General features: G+C 38.5%; 6 protein-coding genes across 10 annotated transcripts; 2 read left to right on the forward strand and 4 right to left on the reverse strand.

Annotated features, from left to right (window-relative positions):
* Positions 1-871: 871 nt before the first annotated feature.
* LOC124308931 (uncharacterized) lies at positions 872-5,812 on the reverse strand. The gene is made up of 3 exons (XM_046772105.1): positions 5,468-5,812; positions 1,996-4,720; positions 872-1,449 (listed from the first exon to the last, which is right to left on the reverse strand). The coding sequence occupies exons 1-3, from the start codon at positions 5,675-5,677 to the stop codon at positions 1,301-1,303; spliced, it is 3,084 nt and encodes a 1,027-aa protein (XP_046628061.1). The 5' UTR covers positions 5,678-5,812; the 3' UTR covers positions 872-1,300.
* Positions 5,813-6,446: 634 nt separating this feature from the next.
* LOC124308937 (26S proteasome non-ATPase regulatory subunit 9) lies at positions 6,447-7,619 on the reverse strand. 2 transcript variants are annotated; one of them, XM_046772113.1, is made up of 4 exons: positions 7,473-7,619; positions 7,194-7,293; positions 6,921-7,105; positions 6,447-6,802 (listed from the first exon to the last, which is right to left on the reverse strand). In XM_046772113.1, the coding sequence occupies exons 1-4, from the start codon at positions 7,581-7,583 to the stop codon at positions 6,575-6,577; spliced, it is 624 nt and encodes a 207-aa protein (XP_046628069.1). In that variant the 5' UTR covers positions 7,584-7,619; the 3' UTR covers positions 6,447-6,574. The 2 variants fall into 2 exon arrangements, with proteins under 2 accessions (XP_046628069.1, XP_046628071.1); XM_046772115.1 differs by having other exon boundaries at positions 7,469-7,596.
* A 181-nt stretch (positions 7,620-7,800) lies between these two features.
* On the reverse strand, positions 7,801-12,333 carry LOC124308932 (tetratricopeptide repeat protein 30A). Of its 4 annotated transcripts, XM_046772106.1 has the most exons (9): positions 11,990-12,333; positions 11,795-11,860; positions 11,379-11,717; positions 11,178-11,313; positions 10,918-11,082; positions 10,511-10,779; positions 8,698-9,105; positions 8,251-8,635; positions 7,801-8,172 (listed from the first exon to the last, which is right to left on the reverse strand). In XM_046772106.1, the coding sequence occupies exons 1-9, from the start codon at positions 12,056-12,058 to the stop codon at positions 8,033-8,035; spliced, it is 1,977 nt and encodes a 658-aa protein (XP_046628062.1). In that variant the 5' UTR covers positions 12,059-12,333; the 3' UTR covers positions 7,801-8,032. The 4 variants fall into 4 exon arrangements, with proteins under 4 accessions (XP_046628062.1, XP_046628065.1, XP_046628064.1 ...); XM_046772109.1 differs by lacking the exon at positions 11,795-11,860 and having other exon boundaries at positions 11,178-11,212; XM_046772108.1 differs by lacking the exon at positions 11,795-11,860 and having other exon boundaries at positions 11,178-11,332.
* LOC124308936 (nucleolar protein of 40 kDa-like) lies at positions 9,192-10,484 on the forward strand. Its single transcript, XM_046772112.1, has 2 exons — positions 9,192-9,593; positions 9,686-10,484. The coding sequence occupies exons 1-2, from the start codon at positions 9,477-9,479 to the stop codon at positions 10,412-10,414; spliced, it is 846 nt and encodes a 281-aa protein (XP_046628068.1). The 5' UTR covers positions 9,192-9,476; the 3' UTR covers positions 10,415-10,484.
* A 246-nt stretch (positions 12,334-12,579) lies between the features above and the next one.
* On the forward strand, positions 12,580-23,162 carry LOC124308935 (egl nine homolog 1). The gene is made up of 4 exons (XM_046772111.1): positions 12,580-13,959; positions 19,485-19,604; positions 19,699-19,909; positions 20,156-23,162. The coding sequence occupies exons 1-4, from the start codon at positions 13,054-13,056 to the stop codon at positions 20,182-20,184; spliced, it is 1,266 nt and encodes a 421-aa protein (XP_046628067.1). The 5' UTR covers positions 12,580-13,053; the 3' UTR covers positions 20,185-23,162.
* LOC124308933 (DNA polymerase epsilon subunit 2) lies at positions 22,638-25,870 on the reverse strand. The gene is made up of 4 exons (XM_046772110.1): positions 25,193-25,870; positions 24,499-25,045; positions 23,705-24,388; positions 22,638-23,614 (listed from the first exon to the last, which is right to left on the reverse strand). The coding sequence occupies exons 1-4, from the start codon at positions 25,258-25,260 to the stop codon at positions 23,342-23,344; spliced, it is 1,572 nt and encodes a 523-aa protein (XP_046628066.1). The 5' UTR covers positions 25,261-25,870; the 3' UTR covers positions 22,638-23,341.
* Between the last annotated feature and the right edge of the window lie 967 nt (positions 25,871-26,837).

Genomic DNA, 26,837 nt, shown 5'->3' on the forward strand with positions numbered 1-26,837 from the left:
AATAATATTTGATATTAACCTTGTTGGTACAATCGCAACATTCATTTTTCGTCAAATTGATTCACTTACTAATATTCGATAGTCCTGAAAATGAAAATGCAGGAAAAGAATGTTTCATTTTGTTCCCTGGTCACATTCTTATATTAATTTGTCACACAGTTATTTATCTTTCTCTATTTCGCAATCCGATTGGCAAAAGTCATGTAGAGAAGGGATAGTGAACAGATAAAGACCGTGAAACAAACATAAACATTTGACTCGCTTGGTATTGATAATAGAGTAATGATAATGATAATGAGTACAACGAAAATAAGTCAACAATTGTTTAATCGTTATTATTATTAATGCTTTATTGATAATAATTATTATTACACGTATGCTACTTGAAAAAATATCACAATTATTATTGGATACTTGAAACAGAAAAGCGGAGCTGAAATAAACAAACAACACCCACCCAAGTATCGGGTGAGTTTTGTATAATCAATCCTTAGCAGTTTATTTTTCAAATGATTGAAATCTAGGTCAATATAAAATTTCTTATCAAGATGAACACGTCTAATTGCAAATTCTCTTACATTTCCTACTTATGGGATTATCAATTTTTCATTTCATGCAAATTGTTCATATTGTTTACGACACACGTTCGAATTATTTGAGATTTAGTACAACGTAAAGAATAGAGAGGGAGAGAAAGAAAAGAATAGAAAGTACATTTCAATAGTATAATATTAAAGTAGTTTTTTAATGTCATGGAAAATTGTGAGTTTTTTCTTTTTTACTTTTTTTTTCTGTCATTTTGCTCGCAACACGTTAATATTATTTATTAATATTATCTTGAAAACTTTTACAGAATTGTTAGATTTTTTTCTTTTGTTTTTTATGTTTTTTTTTTTTCTAACTCGAGAGATTAATAGCTGTAAAGATCTACACAAAGGGCGCAAAAATAAAAAGTAAGGAAAACATTATTGTTACAACGCCTAGTTTAGCAAATCTATTCGCCCGTTGTTTTATTATTAAACAATAAGGTTTTGAACCCAGTTTTGTAAATGCGAATGAACTTCTTATTCGAAACTTCACCGATTTTTCTAGCTTCCAATGGGCGTAATTATTATAATAACGTATATCAAAGTATAAAACGTCAAACTTTGTTTGAAAAATTCAAGGTGTACCTTTTTTTTCTCTCTTTTTCAATCAAAGAAATTTAATATTTTTTTAATGTAGTAATAAAAAAATGTATAGCGCGTTGGGAGTTTTTAACAAAGTTATTAGGCTAATTAACAATTCCAAGTTGCAATCTTTAAGCGACCACTGCACTAGATGCCATTTGATTGACTCCGCACGTTCCGTCGCCTCTGTACACCCTGTAATATCCTTTTTCGCCCCATTGAGGACCCCAGCTGTTCTTTATCGTCCAATAAGGCAGTGTTTTATGAAAGATGGGATATGCTGTAAAAATAAAAATAATAATGATAATAACCGTCAAGATATTTATAAATTTATTAACACGGGACGAGATTGCACGGTATGTGACAGTGCTACTGGTTTTTGTACCGTTGTTATTTTATACAGTTTCTCTTTTAACTGCCTTACGGTTCCTAACGATGGACGATCAAATGTAAGAGTTTGCAATTATATTCCATATCGTTTCACTGTTATCTACTCAGCATTAGAATAATGCAGACATGGAGAAAATACAGGCTTAACAATGTGGCAGGAAGTCATGTAGATTAAGAACAGTTGATAAAACGTTGATTCATTAATTTTTCAGCGTAACGTTTTAATGACTATTTTTCATCATTTAAGCTTTAGAATAATTGATATAGCGATGAAAAACAACTGTCTGTATAAATAATTTAGTAGAGAATTTGATTTACAGAAAAAATGTATATCAAGGACAAGTTCCGTAGTTTTCAGCCAAAGACTGGAAAACTAATGAAACTGCACTCAATACGAACTCTGACTGTGAGTCAAATTCGCCATAAGTTTACTTACTGTGAATTCCGTAACCGACGATCAGTACTCCATGATCAAGGTTTGTCGGGCTGCAAAGGAATTTGTAGGGATGGGAAATACCGCCCATGTAGAACTGCATTGCATTGGCATTAATGCCGATTGAAATGGGGCCATTTTTCACCAGCCACTGAGCCATTTGGGTCTCGTTACTGGTGATATTTACCGCAGAAACAACCTTCGCTCTGACCTCGCTAGTATTGAAGTGACAAACTTCGTTAGCCCCGTCATAGGGATAGTCCGATTCCAGCTCAAGTCCTCCGATTTTTTCTATCGCCCTGTACGCGTTATCGGGTAAACCGCCTCCGCAGCCTTCATCAAGCGTGTCGCAGTCGACCAGTTCCTGCTCGGAAAACGAGAGCAGGTTTCCGTGGCGCAAGGCGTACTGTCCTTCGATGTTTCCGGTGACCGAAAACGCCCAGCATGAACCGCAGCTTCCCTGGTTCTTTACTGGCGTTACCACGTTGTGGTCACGCCAGTCGAAAGACTCGGGAAGCATGACGTTAGGAATCTCAGCCATCGGTATCGGGATCTCGTTTTCCACCCTAAGCTCCGGCTTCAGTCCCAAATACCGTTTAAACTCTTGTGTCGTCAGATCAGCAAACATTGAAGCGCCGTAAATCGCAGTTCCCTGTTCGTTGCGCTGCAGCTCTTGAACAGTCATCATATTTAGCTGGAAAACTTTGAATCGATATTTCCTGTCGGACAAACTTTCATAGCTTTTGTTGTACTTGTCAACAAAGTCGTTGAACAGCCTCTCGTTTCTCAGATACGTGGACTGCTCCAGCATCTTCTTGCTATAGTCCTTGCCTCTCAAGCTCCTCTTTGCTCGTTCGTTCGCCTTGCAGTTCACCTGCACATCGAGCGCCCCTGACTTCAGCCACGGCCTCGACCAGACCTTCACTTCGCACTCTTGTGGATGGCTGCCAGCTTTCAGTTGGCAGTTGTTCTTTGTTCCCTTGGGACAGTCACTCTCTCCGAGTCTCACGTTTATTATGTACTGACTCCCTTGGACAACCTGACTGGTCGCGGATATGATTTCAATCAACATGTGCTCGTTCTGTCCCCCCAAGTTTTCCGAAAATTTACTAACACCCAGATTCGCGTAGTTTTTCACCTCCGGGTCATCGATGCTTATCGGTTGTACTGCTCCCATCACTGCGGAACGTTTCTTTCTCAGGTTGGTATTCGGCTGGCATGTTACAGTTATCTTCAATTTATCCGTGGAAAGCCACGGCCTTGACCAGGCACTAATTTCACACGTCTGGGGCTTGCTGCCAGCTTGCAGTTGGCAATTGTTTTTCGTTCCCCTCGGGCAGTCGCTGACTCCAATTTTTACCGTCATCTTGTAAAGAGAGCCTTGCACAATCTGTTTAGTTGCTAATGTCACATTCAGTAAAAGTGGCTCGTTCTGTCCCTGATATGTTTCCAAAAATTTCTGAAATCCCATGGCTGTGAAGTTTTTAACATTCTCGTCGTTGGTGCTGATGGAAGTGGCACTTCCAACATTTCGCTTATTCCGGTTGATGTTAGCTCTTTCTTGCCATAAATCAGGTAGCGCATCTTCTACACTTTCATTGGAGTTTGATTCTAAGTCCGAAGAAGAATTCACCATCAATCTGTCCACTTTCTCCGGTCTGATTATCTCCTCGGTTACCGGTTGCCTCCCGTCCTCATGATCGTCCACTACCGCAGTCTCTGTTCTCAATGGTATATCAAAGCCCTCCAAAAACTCCTCAAACTCTTTCTGCTTATCAACGAATCCTTGTACCTTTTGTCCATTATCTGGTCGCTCAAGTTCCACCCTCACTATGGGAGCCTCGGTTACCGCCGGTCTTTCCTGATTTAATACTTGTGCTGAATCTTCTTTCTGAAGTTCGTGGAGTTCATTAGGGTCCCTTAAAACTTGCAGTCCCTTAGTTTCAAATATGTTTTCTCCCGACAGAACGCCCTCCGTGTTTCCTGGATTCGAAATTATCGTATCCGAAACAGCGTTTACTTCATTCTCGTCATCTGAACGAGCGGTGCAATTATTTCCAGTAATCTGCCTGTCACCCTGTATCCAGGGCCGCTCCTGGAACGTGATCAGACACAGTCTACTAGGGGAGTCACTCCGCAGCGAGCATAGTGAGCGTTCCGTAACTGCGTCGTTCAGACAGTTTGACTCTCCGATTTCAGCAAGAAGCTTATACTCGACGACTGTAGAACTCGGAGGAACAGCCCGAGTCACTTTCAGCATCCTTATGAATTTGTGCGTGTGTTCCATCTGTCGGAGTCTGTCCATAGCGTCCAGAGCTTGCGTGACAAAGGCGTTCAGCCCTGGCAAATTTGGGTTCAGTTCGTAAGGGCAACCTGCACAGTAATTCGAGTTTTCCGCTTTGACCGCAATGAATGGCTCAGCTGATTCGGTATCCGGTTTTTGCAGCTCAGCTGCCGCTTGAACCTCGTGGTCGAGGTCCAAGGTGCTCTTGTCGAAGTCGCTGTCTGTGCTGGGACTATTCTGCTGTTGCTGCGACTGGTGGATATCCTCCTGAGTGGACTGAGGGTACAGGTACAAGCATTGTATAGTATTTGGGTCAACTTCTACCTGTCCCGATGTGTCTTTCAGGTCTATAGTGCACGCCTCTCTGGGACAGCTTGTCGAACCCTCTGAGCATATTGTTTGCAGGTTCAGGGTCAGTCTGTAGATCACGAAGCTTGGCTCCAACTACGAAGAAAGAGACGGAGGTTGTTAAAGTGGAAAAAAATTTGCTATCTGCTGACTCTTGCTTTGTTTACTTATTTGGACAAACGTTTGCATGCATATCGTGATATATGGACCCTTGGCACATCTGTGGAAACAACGCAGACCACGAATGTTTGGTAATCTGCATATGGGGCGTATAACGTTGACATGCTAGGTCACCGATACTGATAACCCGGTACATTGGTGTAATCTTTTTATCTTGATGTTTCTGTTATTTGTAAATATTATAGAGGCAAAAATATCCTGTCTGTAACCCAGTTTGAAGTGAATTCTTGCAAGAGATGCTGTTATGACGATTAATTGTTATGAAAAAAAGAAAAGTTAAAATTGTTAAATAATTGTCCGCTCTTTAGGGCGATTAAATTACTTCACATATTCATACGTGAACGCGCGAGCGACATCACGAAATTATACATTCTATACATAACGATTTGTCATCGCTACGGTTGACAAAGAGATTTCGCACGCGCCAAGCGTTACCGTATTTGTAAATAACGACGTTAGAAATTCCAAGTTAGATATCCGCTAAGTGCATGACTATGCGATGATCGATTATTGCGCGCTTTGTCGCGGAGTCAGGAGAGAATTCCAACAATAAAAATTGCCGCAATGTATTCGGAAATAGAAAAGTTTACTTTCGAAACGTCACGGGATGATGAGAACATTCACGACGAATGACATCAAGTATAAAATACACAGCATAATTACCAATTTTTGCGCGCTAATGAGGTTTCCGCCCCTATACGTGTTCTGGGTTGGCGAATTTCTGTTCAACGAATTAATCGCCGTATGGATGAGGGACTCGGGGACACTTCGCAGGGATATGTTTACTGGGTTGCAAGTCCCATCAAGCGCTGCTGATAACAATAATAAAACCGTAAACAACGTCGGGAACGTGAACGACCCGAGTTCTGCCATCTTGACGTTTCGCCTTCGCGAGTTCAATTCTTACTCCGCTCTCGCGAGCATCCGAATTTATACATACACGTCGTATACACCCGGAGGATTCGACGGTGGCACCACTCAACGGTAATTCAGAGGTTAGATGGCCGTTCTGCCTATCGAGTATGGTTTATTCGTTCTTAATAAACTCTGTCACTCTCCCTCTGCGCCATGATTGGGTGAGGACGCGCGCTTAGCCAATCATGGGCAAAGCGATAGAGATAGAGTGCAACAGGATTGACCTTACCGATCAGGCATGCGAGCATTGAGCAATACAGCTGGGTGTACTTCCTGCTTCACGCGTAGCGCAGAAAACTACACTTGCAACTTTAAATTTGCACAATTTAGCAGTGTATAAATTTCATTTGCGATCAATTCTCCGTGAATTTTTTCCCGTCAACATTTTGCGCCTGATTATCAAAATCCAACACAAAAAGTACAATATTTTTCTTTACGAAATTTATTTACTATCGCTGTAATTAAACAATTCAACGCGACTTTTCCTTACAGTTTTCAGCTTGTTTACAAAAACGAGATTCTTGCATCGTTAGAAAGAGAAAATATGTTTTTTAATTCTTGTCTAAAAATAATAGTGATTAGTAAGCGAGTAGAGAACATAAACTGAATATTACCTTGTCGTTAATTTGAAAGTGATTTCATTAGATTAAACCTTATCGCGGAATTTCATCTTTTATCGATAACATTTTTAGGAAATAAGTTATTAGGGAAAATAATATTAACTAGGTAAAGTGAGATAAAATTCTATGTCTCTCAACTTAAACGTGATACAGTACGATACGAAAAAAATTCTCAATTTAATTCCACCAATCCAAATAACATTGAGTCATCTTGTGACGCACATTATCTTCTTATTTATCTTTCGACCGATTCAACGGGTATCACGTTGCAACCGAGCAATCCTTTTCCACTCCAAGGTTTGGGAACCAGTGTAAGAACCGCCGTGTTCAATCCACGCTTTATTTTCACAAATATCGGCTTATATTTGCTACTTTCAACGAGATCCCCCACATCCTTTAATGATCTGAAGTTACGGGAGTCTATGGATCCAAACTCCATGATCAAATCTCCCACTTCTATACCCTAAAGAATGCAAACAAAAAAACAAACATACACTATGAATTACTGTTGAAAATGCACAAATATTCCTGATTAATAGTTAATATGGTGAAAGAAAAAATTTTAATATTAATCTGTTTACAGCAAGTTCAGCCGGAGAAGCGGAAGAGACCAAATTCACTTTCAAGAATGGTTCTGAAAGCGTATTCTCCTCAGCATTGTTTACGCTGGTTTCGGAAGGCTGACTCTGACTGCCGGATATCGAGTGAACCTGATGTAGTCCAGCCTCGATTTGCCTCATCAACGCCTTGTGATCGTTTTGGAGACCTGGTAATGGTAAGGTTTTAAAATTGAGAGAAAATTCCTCAGGTGCGTATCACTGCTGACAGTTGCACTATTTCGGTATTTGACATACATATTATCTTATGGCGAGCATGCCTGACTTGGTAGACGTCTACGTCGTCACGAGGAAAACCATCAGAGTCTACCAAAGGGTCGTTCATACCTACATGGTTCTGAAAGCAAGTGAAAAGACAGGAAATGTTCAAACAAATCCGGTACTTCAAGGCTTAGTTTAGGTGGCTTTAAAATCTGACCCGTCATCGTTCCTTGTTGACATCAAACCACATTGTGTGTATAAATACCGTCGATTGCGAAAGTTCGATGGTAAATTATGTGATTTTTGGGTACCTACGCAGTCGAGGATCTCTTTGTAGCCTTGAATATCGGACTCTAGCTTGTCTTTCGCTTTTATTAGCTCCAATAAACGCTCCTTTGCCTGCTCAACCTCCATGTCAGCCACCATGTTTGTTGTGATTGCGATTATTTTACGGTAATTTCTCGATTCCCTCGCAGTGACCGCATCTATAATATTTCCGCATTCATTGGTTGTGTCGTTGAAGCCAGGGACGTAGCTAAACCTCAAGATCCCCGAGTATTGATTCGAAATTCTTACAAAACCGTTTGGAACATTATTAACAAACATCAAATTTCTACGACAAACAAGTCATGACAGTTTGAACATTTTTTATTTCCTTGATTCTTAGCTGAACAATTTTTGATTAAAATCTAAAATTACGAGCTAGATAAATTTGATATCTATTTCACAACTGTATAGTTGTTCAGAATATGAAAAAAAAAAAATGATTTAGTTATATTGCAGCTTATTATAGTTACTACTGTGACACCCACAATGATAAATGTATATACTTAAATTAACAACCACAGATAATCATTCAACTGCGACAGGATCATTTAACCCATTTGCAATTTGAGGAATAATGCCTTCAGATATCTCGCCTCGTAGGTGACGGTCTGTTTGCCCAGTGGCACTGTCGGAATCTCTTGAATGTCCAGTGGCTGTTCTATTACCGTTCTAACATCCCTCCCGTAAACTGAAACGAATAAGTAACAAGAAAACAGTAAGCAGAGAAGCGTTCAAACGTGAACAAGCCCAAGCGGATCCTTGCTACCTTCACAATGTTCCAAGAATTGCACACATTCTTGAAGCGTTGGATCCTTGAGAACAACGAGCTGCTTAGCCAACTGTTCCAGCAAGGAAAGGAAGCATCTTTTTGCATAGAACCACGTGTCGGTTCCTAGTTTCTTGCTGTAAGGCTCCAGACTCTTCATTACTCTGGATATACCAAACTCGTAGTTGCCTTTGGCACAGTACAAGGTTCCTATGACCAAGTTCACGATGCAAAGATGAAACAGTTTCTTTTCCTGGTCCTCAAACGACACAGTTTCCTCCTCCTTTTCTATCTTCTTCATCAGCTCCTCAGCCTCTGCATTCTGCGAAGTCATAATGTAGCTGACGCAAAGGTTGGCCAGAACTATCGCGCTGATATCTAGAATCTGAAACATATTTAACACAGTTTTCAGGCTGTCAATTAATTACTAAGAGATATCTAGCTTACGTTGTCGTATTTCTTCTTGACAATGGGCTCGTAGAACCCTGTCGCCTCTTTGAATTTGTTTTCCTGCATGAAGAGTGTGTGAGCAACGTTCAGTTTCCACACATCGTGCTCGTTGCAGAACTCTACGCTCTTTCTGAATATCTTCTCGACTTGGGCATAGTTCTCAAGTTCCCAATATATCTTTGCCTGCGCCATCAGAACTGGAACATACCGCTCCAGAGCTTCCTCGTAGTCATTCACCGCTCGCTTCACAGCGTTATCGTCATGGTTCAGTCTTGCCTCCTGTACCTGCTTTGTCGCTTTCCGCAAGGTCTCGGTGTGTTTGTTTGCCAGGTCATCAAACTTCCTGTATGCTTCCTCTGGCGATGTTTGTTGCGTTATCAGTGCATCCAGGAAGTCGTACAGGTACTTGAGAAAGAGAAGAGAAACAGAAGACCGTAAATGGCCTGATTTTTTGAAAGCCCCCTTTTTTCCAAAACCTTGATACTTCACTGCCATATATCGTGTTTATGTATGCATACATCCACGCAAACATAACCTGAAATATTTTGAGCTTTCTTTCTACGTCGATCAAACAAAAGGATATTTATATCGCGGAATCTCTCGGCTTAAGAATACGAATTTTTACGAGTTGGAAAAATGCTTTGCGAACCATCGATGCAGTCGGCCTAAAATTTTTCCTCAACTTGGGGAATAACAGCCTAAAAAGAAAATAAATAACACACAAAATTTACCTATAATGAATTAATTACAACCGGGAAGAAGAAAAAACGGCAAGGATGACTGGATGTGAACTCAATCAAATATTCCTGGGTGAAGTCGCAGCTGTTCAAAACTATGGGGCTTTTGTCAGAATACCAGGGTGCACTCAGCAGGGGCTCGTTCACAAGTCGCAGGTAAGGAGGGGAGTGACCAATGAACCGGTGTGAGAAAATCGACGACGTTTCTATTTATCTTCTCTATATTGCTTTCTCTCTTACATGGTCAGGTCAGTTCTTCGCACGTTGACGATGTTGGGGATGTGCTGCAGCGAGGGGAGCGAGTATGGTGTAAGATAATATCAATAAACGAGGAGGGTAAAATAAGCCTGTCGATGAAGCTGGTCAATCAGGGAAACGGGACAGATCTGGATCCAAATGGCGTCCAACTTCAGAGGGATGAGCAGAAGAGGAAAACAACGGGGCCTAATCAAAGAAAAGTTATCCAGCTTCAGGCCGTGCTTAATACAACGTGCGCCAAGTGCGGAACTCACGGTCATCTTTCAAGTGATTGCTTCATGAGCCCGGGTGGCAAAACTTACGAGCTGATACCCGAAATCGAGGGGGAGGACAAAACAGAAGAAGCGACAAAGCCAGAGATAGAGGAGGGTACAGTTGAGACGAAGATTAAGAAGCATAAATCCAAGAAATCAAAGAGTAAGAAGAAATCCAAAAAATCAAAGTCAAACGAAGAACCACTGGGCAATGACAGCGACTCTGAGGATGGGGAGAGAGGGAAGAAGTCGTCAAAAAAACGAAGCAAGGATAAGAAGAGAAAACGAAAGAAGGAGAAGAAGAGCAGGGATAATTCGTCACAAAGTAATTCGACCGATGAAGACGACAAGAATGGCGACGAAGAGGATATTGATGGAATAAAGAGTTCTTTGAAGCGAAAGATTTCCGAGCTTGGCAAAGAAAGGCGCACGAAAAAGTGTAAATATTCCAGTTCTAAGCGTTAAGAATGATCAAGAATAATAATAATAATAATAATAATAATAATAATAATATTATCCTCGAACAAGTCGAAAATTGAAAACAAAATCTATCCAACTCACTGGCGTTAAATATTTGTAAGTTAGGTGAACGTTTTCAGCCAGTACATCTGCCGCCAGATCGTAGTACTGGTATCTGCAGTAGAGCAGAAGTAAATTGGCAAAAGTTTCTGGCGGGAATGGATTCTGCTGCAGCAGAAACTGTAACTTTTCGAAGCCCTCGCTGGGCCTCGAGTCCATGTTGATCAATGCCTGATTATGTAAGGTTACTGCATCCAATTCCTCCTCAGAACGTGGTGGCATGTCCGTCAACGCTTCCCTGGCTGCCTCGTCTGTAGATATCAATAGAGATTGGTCGTTTTTTATTAACTTAACATAACTGAGGGTAGTTCTAAATCCTAGTCATAGAATAGGATATACATTGAGAAGAGCAAAGCTACTCGGTAATAAGAAGTATGATAGAGCAGTACAATTTTGTAGCTGATATTCAATGGCAGCTTTGAGATTGAATGCCTCGGTTAGCGCAGTTTCATGCAAAGTGAGGGTGTTGCCGACACTCCTGACCTCGATACCTTCCGTAGTCATGCCGACGCTTAATTCCGGGTGCTCTTTGATCCCCTGCTCGATAATGTCAGCTAAAAAATATTCATGTTCCGTGTTCAGAATAGTTTGATAGATCAACATTTACGTTGATAACCATTGAAAGAAGGTGAGAGAACTTTATACGTACCGATGTGTTTTAGGGAGGCGGCATATTCCTTGAGTCTGTAATAGCAAAGAGCGACATTGTAGGACAAGTGGGGCTTAAATCCGACTATTTGTAATGCTGTGGAGAACTTTTTCAGCGCTTGTTCATACTGCTCCTCCTGTTGACAGGGAAAACACCTACATCGATGATACAACAACTGTTTGTCGTAAAATTAATTCGTACCTTATACAGTAGGCATCCCAGGTTGATATCAGTGTCGACATCTTCAACGGAGCACTGATCGACGTAGGTCTTAGATCCGGCGATGTCTTCCTGCCCGTACTTAATCGCTGCTTGTAGTTTGGTGACCTTTGACTCCAGCTGCGGCTTGTTGACAATCGTCGAACAGACGCTCCAGGCCTCCTGGTACATGCATGCCTGATGGAGGGATTGAGCGTAGTAGAGCTTGTACAAGTCTTCTTCTGGGCAGATCTGTACCAGTTTTTCGTAGCAGCCTGCCGCCCCGGCAAAGTCTTGCGTATAAAAATAACAATGGGCCAGCAGAGACAGGCAGGGTCTGGACTGAAACGTGATTATCGATCGCATGATGGTTTTCTCTTCCTCTCCAATTTCTATTATCTGTTCTTTTTTTAACCCACCTCAGGATATGTCACCATGAGAGTGATAAGAATCTGAATGGTTTCTGCATATTTCTGCTCCTTGATCTATGGCATGGATTCAAAATCGAATTACCATTGGCGAATATTTTAAAGAATTTGATTCTATTGTGTGGCAGGTGGATGTTACGTAATATCGTGACAATACATGCACATAATATGTTAAATATTATCTACCATAGTGTATATGGTCTTGGTGTACTCCCCATCCCTGATTACTTGGATATTTTGCGCAAAGCTGGTCATATCGGAGTTAATTTTGCTGCGGAATGAACGTTATCTTTGTAAATCGCATGTCGCGCAGCGCTGTAGAGTCGCCAATTTGCGTTAATAAAAATATTCCTGTATGTACACCGAAGGTAAACGTCACAACAGCGTGTTTTGACATACGCATTATGAAACGTAGCCATAGTAACGGCATCGTACTTAAGTGCGTACGAAGTTGCGCTCAGATCTTTGTCTACTGGTCAAAGGTCAAGGTAATGCGTGATTAATCATGAAATTTCGCCAATAATTTTGCGCGGTAGCTTTCTTTCTGCATGAATTTCCATCGCCTGCGAGAGCTGGACGGTGAAAATGTTGGTTTTGAATTGGAAAGAATTCGCGCGAAAACTTGAGACTGTCTTATTGGCTGATGGCGGTCACGCGATGCATACGGCTGTATGATTTTCACAGATTTTTACGGGCTACAATGATTGATTGCTCGTGAAAATTTTGCAGGAAGTTGGCTGACTCGCACGGTTAATCCTTGTCCGTGGTTGATCCAGCCAATCGTACATGCTTACACGCATCAATACAAAAATTTCAATCGAGGTGACAAGATCGATCCAAGTTACGCCTCGCATAATTCTATGTCGCGTCTCGTGTTTCGAACGGTCGGGGTTTACTTTTTCCTGGTCGACGGGAAATACCGATGACACAGGGTTGAGTATATGCGTTGGAGTTGCTCGCTTATCAGGTGAGGAAGATAGATGGATAATTGTGCCCAGGCATAGGCTCGTTACAATCAAGCATCCGATTTACGCCTGCGTGTCGGTCGATCGGTCGTAACTTGGTTATGCCGTTTTGCTCTCGAGCAGCGAGGGAGGAGAATAAGGAGAAAGAGAAGGAGAAGCTGCCATCGCCGCTCGAACCAGTAAGTGCGTATGTGACTCGGACTCGTTTTGAAATGTCCCCTGCTTATACGCTAGTCCTCGTCCTCGTGGCGACCGGAGCGTTGTCGTCGAATTAACCTCTGAAATATGTCGGAACCGAGAGCCAGTCGGTCACAGACCGTCGAGGCAGGTGCATCGTTCTCTCTAACCTCTTCTCCAACCGCGCCAACGGCCCAAGTCTGCGCAGTTTGCAAAAGGTCCGACAAGATTCTCCGCTGTGCCCGTTGCAAGGTTACCGTCTATTGCAGCAAAGAGCATCAACGCGACGACTGGAAGCGACACAAGCCGTCCTGTGCTCCGAAACAGACATCCTCGGGCCCTGAGCCTAACCTAAAAACAAGCGGCAGCCCCGACTCCCTGCCGAATTACTTCTCCCGCCGACCACCGGAGCCCCAGGATCCCGCCATCGCTGCCGAACAGCTCCTCGTCGCTGAGGCATCACCGATAAACCAAAAGGGTAGCTCGGAAGACACGATATTGGGAGCCAGAGCAGAGCTGCTTAACCCTGCGCTGGAAGGTTCGGAAATTCTTCGCGACATGCCGACTCCGCAGCACTACAGCTTGAGAAACTTCCCTGAAGTTAGTCTAGGCGGCAAGAATGGTGCGCTGCCGATTTCACCTCTCAGCAAACAAATCGACGATCGTGTCATTGACCACTATTCCCGCGTCGTTGTCAAGGACATGAACAAGTGGGGCGTATGCGCCATGAATGATTTCTTGGGCCCGGAAAAAGGCTCGCTCGTCCTCGACGAGGTTCTCAATATGTATAGTGCAGGTCTGTTCAGAGACGGGCAACTCGTCTCCCAAAGAGGAGGCGCCGGTGATCTCAGGCGGGCTATTCGGGGTGACCAGATCACTTGGCTTGACGGCAAAGAGAAGGAGTGCCCGAATATTGGTCTGCTCATATCTCAGGTCGACGCCATCATCCTCAGGGCTAACAAGATGCTGTCGAATGGGAAAATGGGGCAGTACACGATAAACGGCAGGACAAAGGTACGTCACTGTCGTCAATATCTTCCTCGACCTTAGGTCTGCATTTCGTTGAAATCATTGAATTATTACAGAAGTGCTGACGATATGTTATAAAAACACTTCATCGTATGTGCCTTGTATATCATAAATTGAGTGTAAAACTGTTGAGCCATACAGGAAGCTTGTTTTCAAGTTATGCAACCTTTGTATTTTTGTCCACGTGTATTCTGCAATGATTTTTGACATCGTAACTCATCGAGAAAAATCTTTTCGACAATTTTCAACCTGCAGAAAGGATAGCCTTGGCTTGTTCCAACACCCTTGTTATTAATAACATGTGCAATGACTGGATGTCGACGTTGATGTTACCTGGCAGGTGGTAATTACGTTTATTTTGCCAAACGATGTTGGCTCCGCACACAGGTGAATTAGACTCTTGACACATGTAGATATGCAGAGTTTGTGCTTTGCGGTTTACAGCCTACTTGTATTTACAGATCGGATGAATTCGAGACTTTTCTATTTGAATAGTAATGCACGACTACGTAAATACCTATCCATCTAGCACCGGGATGCCTCTGTCACGCCTGAACGAACATAGAAACGAGAAAATTTTGTTGTGTAGCACCGTTGATAAAAAATCATTTCTTCATTCTTTTCTCTATTTTCATCATACTCTCCACCGCCACGATACTTGTCCACAAAATTGATTACATCCTTCTTATCTTGTCATATATGTTTACAAATCTGTATGATTCATTCTCAATACTCTGTTTTCTTCTTACCTCGCGTCATCATGCAACAAGAATTAGATTCCATTAAATGTTTTTGAACAGTATAACGATTCTTAGAGAATCTGGTGCCCTGATATATGTGCTATTTTTACGGGCTGAGGAGATTCGAAAAAACAAACAGAACAGAAGCTAGTCACAAATATCGTAATTCAATATGCTTCCATTTCTTTTTTTTCCCGACACACGTTCGAAAATAATGGATATATTTTCATGCTGACAATTAACACAAGGTCTATTAGATTTCTGAAATCTTATCAATTAATTGTCCAATTAAATTTGTTAGAGTAATAATTTATCTCTCTTATTCGATCTTTCGTTATCCATTGGTTAATTGTCGGCGTTTTGTACTATTACCAAATAATTCTTTCTCCATCATTCCGCAAATGTCAGATTCGTGTTCGTTGTATGTAGCATACATATGATAACGAACTCGATTGAAAGCCGCGCGAAATAGAACAACGCTGCGGATTGCGGGGGGCAGAGACTACGAGTCGTTTGCTAAAATACATTTACACGATTAGCGTAAATATACTATTCTCGTCCAGTTCATAGTTGGCCTATTTTACAGCATGTACCCAGTTATATGCGTATAATGTCCGGATAAATAAATTTACATTCGAAATAATATTTCAACAACAAAAATTTTTAAAAAACATATTAAAAAAAGAAAAAAAACTTCCGCGATCGGCGCGGAGAGGTAGCAGAAGTAACATCGAGAAACAAAAAAAAAAAGAAACATCGGACTGAAGTTTGCAGCGTTGTTGTAATAATGCATTTTTAGAATATACATCTCTTTTATTTTACAACTTCAGATTTACCTGATGTTTGTTAACACGTTAATACAGGATTGACAAAGTCCGATTTTTTCGAATATCAATGAATCTTCGTTTTCTGACCTTTGGGAATCAGAAAAACAGGTTTTTCTGAAAAATCTTGGTACGTCCGACAATCTCCCGCGATGATATCGAAAACGGTTCGATGAAAAAACTTTGAACCTACAGGATTTTACAACCAAATGAAATGGGCATGAAAAATTGCCATGTCCCGTTTATTTTGAACTTAATTTTCGTTATACCGGAAATAAACCGACTTTCAATGTTTTACCGAGAAACGTGTACTTTCTCCTCCTTATTACTTTTTCTAAATAAACGATTATATTTTTCCAGTTTACATATATTTATATGAAAAAATCAACCATCTATAAATTTTTTCTTCTTATTTTTCTTTCACAATTCTTTCATCAGGCTGCCAAGTTTTATAAGTTTCAGATTTTTGACTCGCCCATTTTCGGGATAATCGTGGAATTTTCTCGGACAAACTCAAAAGCCTGTATTCCCTTTCTCCCGGTGAAAAAAAAAACAAAAAAAAAAACAGTTTTTTCGGTTTGTTTTTGCTCTAACATTTTGTTACGTCGGCTTCGTAAACTTACCGCGCCTTTTCGTAAATATTTTCAATTTTCTTTCTACGAATTCGAATCCGTTTATTTATAACATAACGTGCAACATATATATTTATACACGTTATACATGAACGCAGATAGCTTTGGTAGTGACAACACGGCGTACCGCAAGAAATAGGGGGGCAGAGCGGAGGAAAGATTAAACCTAGCCTAGGCGCTCGTCGGACGACTAGACTGGCAAAAATCTATTGCGGCGAAAGAGTCGCGGCACTGATGTCTCACCGTGCGGAATATACGTATTGTGCCGCCGGTCACGTAGGCACCTCGAGCAACCAGCTGTACCCTCCCTCATCCTCTCCACACCCCCCCCTGAAAGTCTATACAAACCGCCCACCACGTGTGTGGCGACGTGCGTACGTGCAATCTTGCCCGAGCCCCATTCTGGTTGAGCGTGTTTGTTCGTTCTCCCTCCCCCCCTATGTTTTTTCTTTTTTTCCTTCTTTTTACACCTGGCTTATTATTATTATATATACGGACGAGTTAATTCAATAAGGTTGTGTACACTGCACGGAATGTTGGTACGAAAATATGTTATTTTCGAGAAGAACACGGGGAAATTGTGTGATCGATTAATTGCTGTTCGAATATAGTTGGTAATTAGCCAATTTTAAATTAAACTAATCGAATTTATAATACGTAACGTTTTGAAATACTTGCGAATGATCTGATTTTGAGACGATTATCAGTCTTTCTTGTTCAATTAAAGTTTATAAAGGCGTCTTTTGCGTGTATTTTGACTGTCAGAATGTGTTGTCGTTTTTAAGTGAGGGAGAGAGAGAGAGAGAGAGATTGAGGAAGGAAGGCGGATTACTTGAGATATAAACTCCGATGTATAGGACTTGCAAAAGTGTTGCGAAATCGCGCGCCCAAAATATACGCGACAAGAACGAATTTTCCCTGTATCCACATGACCTCTAATTATTTATTTGCATAGGTATACGTGTGTAATACATCTATATTATCACAAGCTGCCCAATAGATTTTATGCGTCAAACTTCTCTGTCATCATTTCTTCATCGGTGAATTAAATTATGTATCATTGTTCCATTGCCTTCTGTTGTAGGTAGACGGTTTTGTTGACAATGAACGTTTTATGTTTTCTTAACACGACGTGTACAATATTTACACAAGCAAGCTAAGGTGTTGAATAAAAAACCATGTTTATAACGTTAATTGTATATACATACGATTTAAAGAAATTTTTGATACACGGACGTAACGCGACGTTCTATAATTTTTTTTTCTTTCTTTAATATTTGTCCATTTTTTATTTTTCATTCCTCTTTAAGGAGGGAGCTGGATGTACGCGATTATTTGATCGAAATAATTTAGTCCTCGTCTTTACTCGTCAGTTCTAATCTTAGACAACGACGAAGACGACGACGACGATGATGGGAACTACGTTTATACAGAAATACCTAAAGTATCCCTGGCTGACCATCGACCTTGCGGAAATATCCGATTCGAATATTCCCGCAAATCCGATTGCGTTGAACAACTGTCATAATCTCTGCTGCGTGTAACGTTGTGTGGTTATAAAAATGACGCATTCTCGGACTGCAAATCGCACGTATCGAATCTTAGCAATGGAGTTCATGAAATTAAAACTGTAATGCGTAGAATAATCTGTCAGGAATATCCGATGCCATAGTATTTATTTATTTTTTACGTTTAATTGTTTTACACACATTTTTATTTATTCAGTTTTCTTTTCTACTGTTTATCCATTACGGTGTTTATTTATTTTTTTTTTTTTTTTTACAGTAGTTTATTTTTATCTACGAGAATTTTGTGCGAGTTAGTTACAATATATCGTATCACTTTTAAAGATCCCAAGATACTGGGTATTTATACATACAGTCGCTTCGTTAAGTACATACATTATAGCTGGTTAATCTAAACAATTCCTAATTATTTGTAGGTCGCTGGTTACCTGCGTGTAAACAAACGATCATTTTTTTTTTTTTTTTTTATAACTAAAATGTCATTACTGTAGCGCGCGCTATGGTGAAATTGATTGCTTCGGAAAAAGAGAGAAAGTGCAGAAAGAGAAAACGAGACGAAACGTTGCTAATTTCGGAGTGCAGATTCTTCTTTTTTTTTCAACAATGATAACTGTTTATAGAAGAATAATATTGCTAACTTTTGACACGCGTATAGGTTTGCAGACGATAATAGATTCTATAATCATAAATCATGTAATGCAATGGATGGATTTTTTATTTACTTTGATACTTGATCCGGACGCCTTTATGCCTATCAAACATAACAAACAACGAAGTTAAACGGCGACGTTTCTTATCTGAAATCACATTCCATTCTAATCGAAATTTACAGTTTTGCAAATTGCCTTTTAATCCTCCCCCTGTCTTACTCATTATGATTAAAATTCGACAGTATGAATGATAGCGTGGCCATGATTATTAGTTTTATTTTAAAAACCTTAAATATAACATTTTTCATCCCATATTTGACGAAGTCGAACGTTATCGTAACGAAATATTGGGGAAAAATTGGCTATTTTTTTTAAATTTTACAATGATTTTGAAGGAACTCAGATTTCAAAATGTCACTGTATTTTGTTTTATTACGGTTTACCGAATTCCAGTCAGTTGTAAAATCGTTAAATAACGGTTGTCCTTCAGTACGAATCGTTAAGATAATGTTACTAACTTCAATATGTTGATTATACTCGTCAATACGCAACGCGTATAATTGTATCGAAATTGTTATCGTCCTGTTGCAACAAGGAAAGCATGAAAAGCAAAGAAAGAGTAATTGTTGTGAGGAAAAATTGTGCAGTGATAAACGACTCGCAATCCAATGATTTGAATGCTCGTTTATTAGTAATATTGTGAAACGAGGACAATATTGATTTTAGATAATATGTACATTCAATAACAATGTACGCATGTCTCATTTATTATAACAATGAGGACAATGCTCCCTGCATGCACACAAGCATCGTGTATTACATACAACAATTGTTATTACCTTTTCTCAACGTTGCAATATTTAATAGAAAAAAATCCCACGTAGGCAGTAAGAGCTTTGTTTGAATTTTGATTAAAATGATGTGATACTATACATTCAGATAAGATTGTCAGTGCGTAGCCAAGTCAGGTCGTCGGTCCTTGGAGTAAATCGTTATTTTCATATTTTATCATCGCAGATTTTAATCTGATCGGACGAGAGTATATAATATTTATGAATGATCGCAAACATTTGCATTCGTTTCATCGTTCAACTAAGGCACGCGATAAGATTTAATTATTTTCCTCTTCATTTTTCAGGCAATGGTCGCCTGTTATCCCGGAAACGGTTCTCGATATGTCAAACATGTCGATAATCCCAATCATGACGGACGTTGCGTCACAGCTATATATTACTTGAACAGGGATTGGAATGTCGAGGTGACTAAATTGATAACAAAGTTTAAATGGTATTCATCGAAACCCAACCTATCATTAAGTTTCATTTTGTTTTTATTGTTATTATAATTTTCAGCAAGACGGTGGCCTCTTGAGGATATTTCCCGAAGGCTGGAAGGACAGTGTTGCGAATATCGAACCAATATTCGATAGAATATTATTTTTCTGGTCAGATAGAAGAAATCCGCACGAAGTACAGCCTGCCTATAGAACACGTTATGCCATTACTCTCTGGTACTTTGACGCGGACGAAAGAAACATGGCATGTCAAAGGTATCAACAGGAAAGTAAGTTGACTCCGGATAACTTGGAGAAAGTAAATAATTGATTACCATTTCAAAATCTAGCGGTATTGTTGCACTTTTGCTACGCAACTCATTGTCATTTTCTTTATTTATGATAGTTTAATTATATATATATATATATATATATATATATATATATATATATATATATATATATATATATATATATATATATATATATATATATATATATATATATATATATATTAACTATTCTTTACTTTGTAGGAAAACTCTCGCAATCGAAAAATACGTGAGCGAAAACGAAGAAAATAAAGTGGGACAAGATATGGTGAAATAATGAACTAACAATAAAAGGGAACTCGTCGATTGACACACGCTGTCTTTATTATTACTTCAGCTGCAAGATTTTTTTTTTTTTTTTAATTTCTATCCGTCATATTGGATTCGTTACCACGGATAAAAGTCAAACAATCAAATGTATTTATATAGTATGTATATACATGAACGTTTGTGGCGATTTTTTTCTCTTGATTTTAAGAGATTGGATATGTAGTAATGCATAAAAAAAAAATCACTTCTAATATTTTTTAATTGTGGCAGTTGAAAGAAAAAGTAACGTATTTTTCTAGTTTTATTGTTCTTTTTCTGTCTACGCATCCTCTTCTATACTCTTTTGTTTTTTACAAATTTTTTATATTTCGTTACGCCTGTACCGATTCAATTAACGAGTCATTGCTTTGACGATGTTTTCCTTGTTCATTATTACAGTACATAGTTAGAAATCGCTGCTTAAAAATAAATTAAACGACGAAGAGAAAAATGTAACTCGTGCGCGTGCGTGTGTGTGCGGGTATGTGTGTGTGTTGAATGCAATTTACATTTACTCATAATAATAGAAATATACCTATATACCGTATTGGTCTGAATATATTTCAAGGTTTTTACAAGCCGATTTCCCTATTAAAATTCGCGCCAGACTTGTATTTGGAATGTTGTTTTTTTAAATTTTCATTTTAGAAAATTTGCTTCATCGACTAAGAAAACTTCGTTATCAATCAATTGTAAGATTTTAGTAAAAAATTCTATATTAATCAACAAATATGCCTGTGATAGTAAATAATTTTCTCATAAAATACGCCTTGTATTCGAATTATAAAAATAAAATCCTTGAAATTAAGTCGAAAAATTGGAGGTCAACTCATATTCAAACCAACTCGGTATTATAAATAAGCGTTATGTATTATTATATAATAAGAATATATATATTGATAATATGTTTGAATGTATGTATGACCTAAAAGTAATGTTAGCTACGGCTAATGCGATCCTAATCACAATAAGGAAATTTAGTAGACGAAAAAACAATAGATCAAAATATATTCGTAATGTATATGTACATGATTATAGATGCAATATCTGTAAAGGATAATTTCCTATACACTAAACAACATGTGCAATAGATCTTGAACGGAAGATTGTTAGGCAGCAGCCAAATGACGATGTTTTTTTTTTCTTATCTTATTTCCACCACCACGTTCTTTTAAGTGAAGTACAAAATAATTCTTTTGCTTTTCGTTTTGATAATTACTACATCTGATTGCTGTTAGATTTTCTCACAATTTCTTATATTTAAAATTCTCTTCCTGTCTAATAATTTTTCAATTATTATTATTATTAAATTTTTGCGCGAATAATATTACTTGGCTGTTATCACCAGTTTTAATTTTCTTTTAATTTTTCTCCTTTACAGAATTTCTTAGCATTTTTTCTTATACGTTAGTAGGAAATACGCATGCGATTACTTTCATGCGCGGCATACTGCAAACGATGCAAACTGTATTATATGTATGTATACATAGCGTTGCATTTCGGAATTCATTATTTTCCTAGTCTTTCGATTTGGTTCGCTTATAGCGAGATATTTAAGGGAAAATCCTGCTTAATACGAGAATTTAGGTAAGGTGTTAAAGAGGGGCACTATAGAATAGAGGCGAAGAAAAACATACTTTTAATCCAAGAAAAGTAAAATAATTCTTCTCTTTCCTGATTTTCATTTTTGACGGTATTTTATGATGTGTAATATCTGTCTCAGGTTAAACAAGGTAGTATTGAATATGAATTTCAGTGTTTTGTTATTTTTTCATTTTCTTTTCTCTTGATTGTTCGTACAACTCTTTCTCCTTTTATGGTTGCGGTATAATACAATCGCTGCTGATGTTATTATGCAGCAAATTCATAGGCTTGTACTGAAACTTGGATAGATCTCTTTATATCAAACATTTTTTTACACAATCTCCCTCTCCGTTTGCAACTTTTGTACACACGCATATGTAATAGACTGAAAGTATTTTTTTCCCAATTATTCTTGGATTCTTGTTAGCTGTAATGTCTTGTATGTAATATGAAACTGCGATACTTTTATATGTATTTACAAGTCTTGAACAAGTATATATCTGTATATCACTATATCTATCAATCAAGCGTGTGCATGCTTTTGTGACTGTGTTTATACAGAAAACAAAACACAAAAATTTACGTGTACATTGTAAAATACCAATAATCACAAGAATAGTAATAGCAAAAGCGAGCTATTAATATTCGTAGCTAAAGAAAAGTACGAAAGTCGAGCATGCATTCACTACAATATTTCCACGAAAACACACAAAATATTTCATTCATCACATTAGTAAAAATAGGAATAGTAATAATGATATTTAAAACATTACACATTTTTGCTGGATTTCGGCATCCAGTGTATTCGTTATCTGTATGTATAAGTATGTACATACATGGGTATAGGTATAGGTATAGGTATATGAAAACGAGGTAGTCTTGCGGCGACAAATTTGCACGTATCAATCCTCTTTCTCTTTGCCTCTCACTCATGCCCCAGTACCCTACCGACGAGTGATTAAATTATTATTATTTTTCTGATTTTATTTAATTATCGTAATTACAATTAATATTAATATTATCACACTACTATAGTTAGTTATAAATAATATTACAATTACTATTACGTATGTACTTGTATTGTTAACTTAATCATAATTATAATAATGATTACACGCTGTTATTTCTAAGTTGAAAGAAAAAGTAAACTAAAAGGAAAATGCCCACTTTAAGTTGCGAACATGAAAACGCGCCGACGAATCAAGTATTGTAAAAGTTCGCGACAAGGGGTGAAAAACGACAGAGAACAAACATTCATAATTGTCCTGTGAAAAATGAAAGAAATAGTAATAATAATAATAAATATTGTACAAAATTATAGCGAAGTACACATCATGTTTGATAAACAGGAATGATCAAGCTATACCGTGAAGTATGAAATTTACATTATTTTTCATTTGGTTAGAAATCTTGTTTTGTTGAAAATTGTTGTTTAAAGGTATCATCTTAAGCCTGTAAACAAAAAAAGAAAATAACGACCAAAATATTGACAGATCGTTAGCTCTGATCTTCTTTTTCCATCTCAGAATCTTCGATTTTATTTTCTCCTGGTATGTAGACTTTGAATGGAAAATCATTTTTCGAAAACACTCCTGGATTTACAACAAAACATTCGTTGTACTCAGTGTTGTAAGGCTCAAACTGATCAGCCACGACTATGAGATCTGGCGTTGGATAAAGCTGTAACGCTTGATCGTGCTTCCAGTAAATAGGCACTGTAGGTAAGGCCATAGGGGTCAAGTGGGATTGCGAGATTATCGATTTGGCATACTGAAAATATAATTGAAAAAGAAGAAATTAGATTTGATCCATTAATTGATGTATATTTTTTCTTACGTAACAAAATAGAACGAAACTAACGTCTTTGGGGATATCCGCATCGTCGGGAAGGTATAAAGTGTTCCTGCATAACTTAGTAAGAATATCTTCTCTGAAAACTACTATTTCCTTTGTACAGTACTGAATTCTACAGGGATTTGTTGCCAGAACAGTTTTAGGAATGGCCTTGATGAAATCCTCAACTACGTAACCAGGTATAGGCGCTCTTGGGAATATTCTTGGTGCCCCAGGATCGTGTGGCCCAGGAATAAGGACGAATTTACTGTTCTGAACAATCTCTGGATAGCCTGCAATTATATCAGCCAATCTTTTGAAGCCTTCCTTCAGTTTCTGTGAACTGGTTACGTTTGGTGGAAAGCTCAGAAAATTCCCACATATCACAAAAGCCACTGGGGGAAAATTTGAGAACTCCTCTAACATGAGCTTGAGTTTTTCAAGTACTATCTGGTCGTCGACCCATAATTCAGATATGAACACGATCATCTCATCTGGGTTGTTCTCCTCAAAATTTCTCAACTTCTCCGATGTTTTCAGCGACACTGGATGATGACCACCAAAGGTGTTCGCCGTTCCGAAACGCGCGCGACTTTCTGTCGATGTCTCGGACGGTGGAAATCCTATGGTTTTTACGACAAGTACCCTATCTTCGTAGTCTCCTCGTACCAGAACTACACAACCCTCGGTTATAAGATGTGCTTGATAGTCTTGAGAGAGAGAGAGAGTTAAGGTAAAATAAATCACACTTACGTGCAAATCATTAATTATTGTTTCAGGATTGTCAAAGAACTTCCTATAGTTTGTTTTGAAAAGGATATTGCTTGACTGAGATCAATTTTGACATATCCGCTTGCATCTTCCAGGTAATACTGTCTTTCGGTCAGCTGAGCTAACATGCCTATAACGTAGACATCTTTAGCCTCAGAGAGACTTAGTAGATACTCTATTTGACGTAGCTTCACTCTGACTGTGTCCACTTCACCAAATTTGACAGGAGCAAAGAGCTCATTCTGCATGGTCCTGTGCCATAGGAGCTCGAGTCGTTCCTTGATTACCAGAGATTTATCGACAGGTTCTGAAAACAAATTGGGAACGCTCTGCTCGATGACAAATTTCTTGTTCGTGACATCGTATTTTATCTTTGGTACTCTGAAACCGTCGAGAACGTTCAGGATTGTTTCAGTCTCTTGGAGACTATTGCTTGGTCTAAGGCACTCCTTGAGAGCCACCTTTATGTGATCCACACTAACGCATGGCTCAACTAAATCCTGTGCCAGGACATACTCGACTATTCGACATATCCAGTGTTCGTGCTCCGCTGCATCAATATTTCGCAATTGACGCGCTAAATGAAGACAGCATTTCCTGAAGGATGAGGAAAAAATTGTATTGTCAATTATGAGAAGATGACTGTTGTCATTTTTTTTTTGTTCCATTTTATTGTGAATTCGTTTTGTCAGATAGTAGATGTCAGCAATATATATTTCATACTTAAAGTATATCCATACATACCTGTTTATGTTCAGACCGGACAATTTGAACGCTGTTTGAACGGTTTTTATTAACCTCTCATTTTCCATGGTAGCTGCTTACATTCACGTACCCATTTACCATTGCATGGATGAACGAATGAAACTGATAATGAGTGGAGAACAGGGTCAAATTATTAAAATTAATAGATTAGTAAACAACACCGATGTTAGAGTCGACGTATTAATAGATAAATTTACACTGGAGACTGCAAATTCATTTGTATTTCTAGAATAATCACGGCCTGCATTTACGCGGGAAAAGCCGCACAGGTGACACCGCCTAACCGCTAGCAATAGTATCACAGGCTAAATGTTATGAATGAAAATTACGATTTGTTCGAAAACTGTACACATAGATTTTGTCAGTTAATAATAATGCGAAATCTTCAACTATCGTGTGACACAAAATCATGTGAAGAGTTAACTAATGAGGCCTTGAGAATTAATGTCGCAATGAATACAGGTAGAGTAATAGGATACTGATTTAATTGATTACATGTTATGATGTGTTATGTCAACATAATCATTATTCCTTCTTGTGAAATACATAATCTATCAAAATCGATAGTCGGGAAATTTCGTATTGGTAGCATTGATTTATTGATTAATTGGTCAATTGATGAACAAATTGGAGCTGGAGCATTAGGCTGTGTGTAGAGTGAACGCTTGAGCTAGGCTTCTCAGGCAATTTGATACGCCATTACGTGTATTGGATACCCTTTGAAAAACACTTGAGGCACATAATGTTGACGCAAATAAATTCTGGTCATCAGGCGTACTCAGTATTGCAAGAAATGGCTTTCGTTGCTACGTACTATTACTCATATTTCTACAATAATTGGAGTGACGGTAGTACAGGTAGGAAAGCGATAAGTAATAAATGTCGAACAGAATGCGAAAATGATTATTCCAAACATAATTATACCAATCAAAATTATTCTACATACAATACTAACACCCAAAATTATTCCGCACACGATTATGCCGCAAAAAATTGTTCCAGGCTTTATAGTGTGTCACAAACTATTCTAGATATAATTATGCGACGCACAATTATTCTGCACATAAGTAAACCACACGAAATTATTCTACACATAATTAATACCAAATAAAATTGTTATACTTGTGAAAAAAAAGCTGCACTAAATTAGTCGTGTATCCAACTATCGCAACGAACTTGTTTTCTTGTTTTTCAGTAATTGAATATCTAGTTGTAGGTTTTATTAGTTAGGTGAGCTATACCGGCGCTACACAAGCGCATTCTGCACCTCTGCAGAATTTTATTGCAAAGTCTTAGCATATTATACTGTATTTTTATTGTGTAACTAGCTACATTAATGATTGAATAAATAAATAAAACTACAACATACCACTCAAATTATTCTACATGTAATTATACCATACATAGTAATTCCACATAAGATTATATCACACCAAAGTATACTATACATGAAAATACCGAATAAAATTATTCTGCACACAAATGCCTGCTTCCCTAAAAGAGCCTGCAAACGCTTGCGTTTACGTCTAGTGTCCTTATTTTGTAGCTATTGTAGAAAAATTTCAGTGTGAAACTGCTCTTGGCATCAGGAGCGCAGGAGAACCGAGGAGCTCTTCCAAAAACA

This window comes from Neodiprion virginianus, chromosome 7, assembly GCF_021901495.1.
Source record: "Neodiprion virginianus isolate iyNeoVirg1 chromosome 7, iyNeoVirg1.1, whole genome shotgun sequence".
Classification (NCBI taxonomy): Eukaryota; Metazoa; Arthropoda; class Insecta; order Hymenoptera; family Diprionidae; genus Neodiprion; species Neodiprion virginianus.

What these genes read in the sequence shown, in the direction of transcription:
- LOC124308931 (XM_046772105.1), bottom strand. Translation starts at nt 5,677, where the DNA reads ATGGCAGAACTCGGGTCGTTCACGTTCCCGACGTTGTTTACGGTTTTA. An exon ending in TCATTAGCGCGCAAAAATTG is followed by an intron (nt 4,721 to 5,467) that starts GTAATTATGCTG and finishes CTTTCTTCGTAG; the next exon opens with TTGGAGCCAAGCTTCGTGAT. An exon ending in CGTCGGTTACGGAATTCACA is followed by an intron (nt 1,450 to 1,995) that starts GTAAGTAAACTT and finishes TTATTTTTACAG; the next exon opens with CATATCCCATCTTTCATAAA.
- LOC124308937 (XM_046772113.1), bottom strand. Translation starts at nt 7,583, where the DNA reads ATGGTGGCTGACATGGAGGTTGAGCAGGCAAAGGAGCGTTTATTGGAG. An exon ending in ACAAAGAGATCCTCGACTGC is followed by an intron (nt 7,294 to 7,472) that starts GTAGGTACCCAA and finishes ACTTGCTTTCAG; the next exon opens with AACCATGTAGGTATGAACGA. An exon ending in CTTCTCCGGCTGAACTTGCT is followed by an intron (nt 6,803 to 6,920) that starts GTAAACAGATTA and finishes TGCATTCTTTAG; the next exon opens with GGTATAGAAGTGGGAGATTT.
- LOC124308936 (XM_046772112.1), top strand. Translation starts at nt 9,477, where the DNA reads ATGACTGGATGTGAACTCAATCAAATATTCCTGGGTGAAGTCGCAGCT. An exon ending in GGCTCGTTCACAAGTCGCAG is followed by an intron (nt 9,594 to 9,685) that starts GTAAGGAGGGGA and finishes TTACATGGTCAG; the next exon opens with GTCAGTTCTTCGCACGTTGA.
- LOC124308932 (XM_046772106.1), bottom strand. Translation starts at nt 12,058, where the DNA reads ATGACCAGCTTTGCGCAAAATATCCAAGTAATCAGGGATGGGGAGTAC. An exon ending in CTTACAAATATTTAACGCCA is followed by an intron (nt 9,106 to 10,510) that starts GTGAGTTGGATA and finishes CTCTTTCTCAAG; the next exon opens with TACCTGTACGACTTCCTGGA. An exon ending in TCAAGAAGAAATACGACAAC is followed by an intron (nt 8,636 to 8,697) that starts GTAAGCTAGATA and finishes AATATGTTTCAG; the next exon opens with ATTCTAGATATCAGCGCGAT.
- LOC124308935 (XM_046772111.1), top strand. Translation starts at nt 13,054, where the DNA reads ATGTCGGAACCGAGAGCCAGTCGGTCACAGACCGTCGAGGCAGGTGCA. An exon ending in ACAGGGATTGGAATGTCGAG is followed by an intron (nt 19,605 to 19,698) that starts GTGACTAAATTG and finishes TATAATTTTCAG; the next exon opens with CAAGACGGTGGCCTCTTGAG. An exon ending in TCAAAGGTATCAACAGGAAA is followed by an intron (nt 19,910 to 20,155) that starts GTAAGTTGACTC and finishes TTTACTTTGTAG; the next exon opens with GAAAACTCTCGCAATCGAAA.
- LOC124308933 (XM_046772110.1), bottom strand. Translation starts at nt 25,260, where the DNA reads ATGGAAAATGAGAGGTTAATAAAAACCGTTCAAACAGCGTTCAAATTG. An exon ending in TCCGGTCTGAACATAAACAG is followed by an intron (nt 25,046 to 25,192) that starts GTATGTATGGAT and finishes CTCATCCTTCAG; the next exon opens with GAAATGCTGTCTTCATTTAG. An exon ending in ATGCGGATATCCCCAAAGAC is followed by an intron (nt 23,615 to 23,704) that starts GTTAGTTTCGTT and finishes TTATATTTTCAG; the next exon opens with TATGCCAAATCGATAATCTC.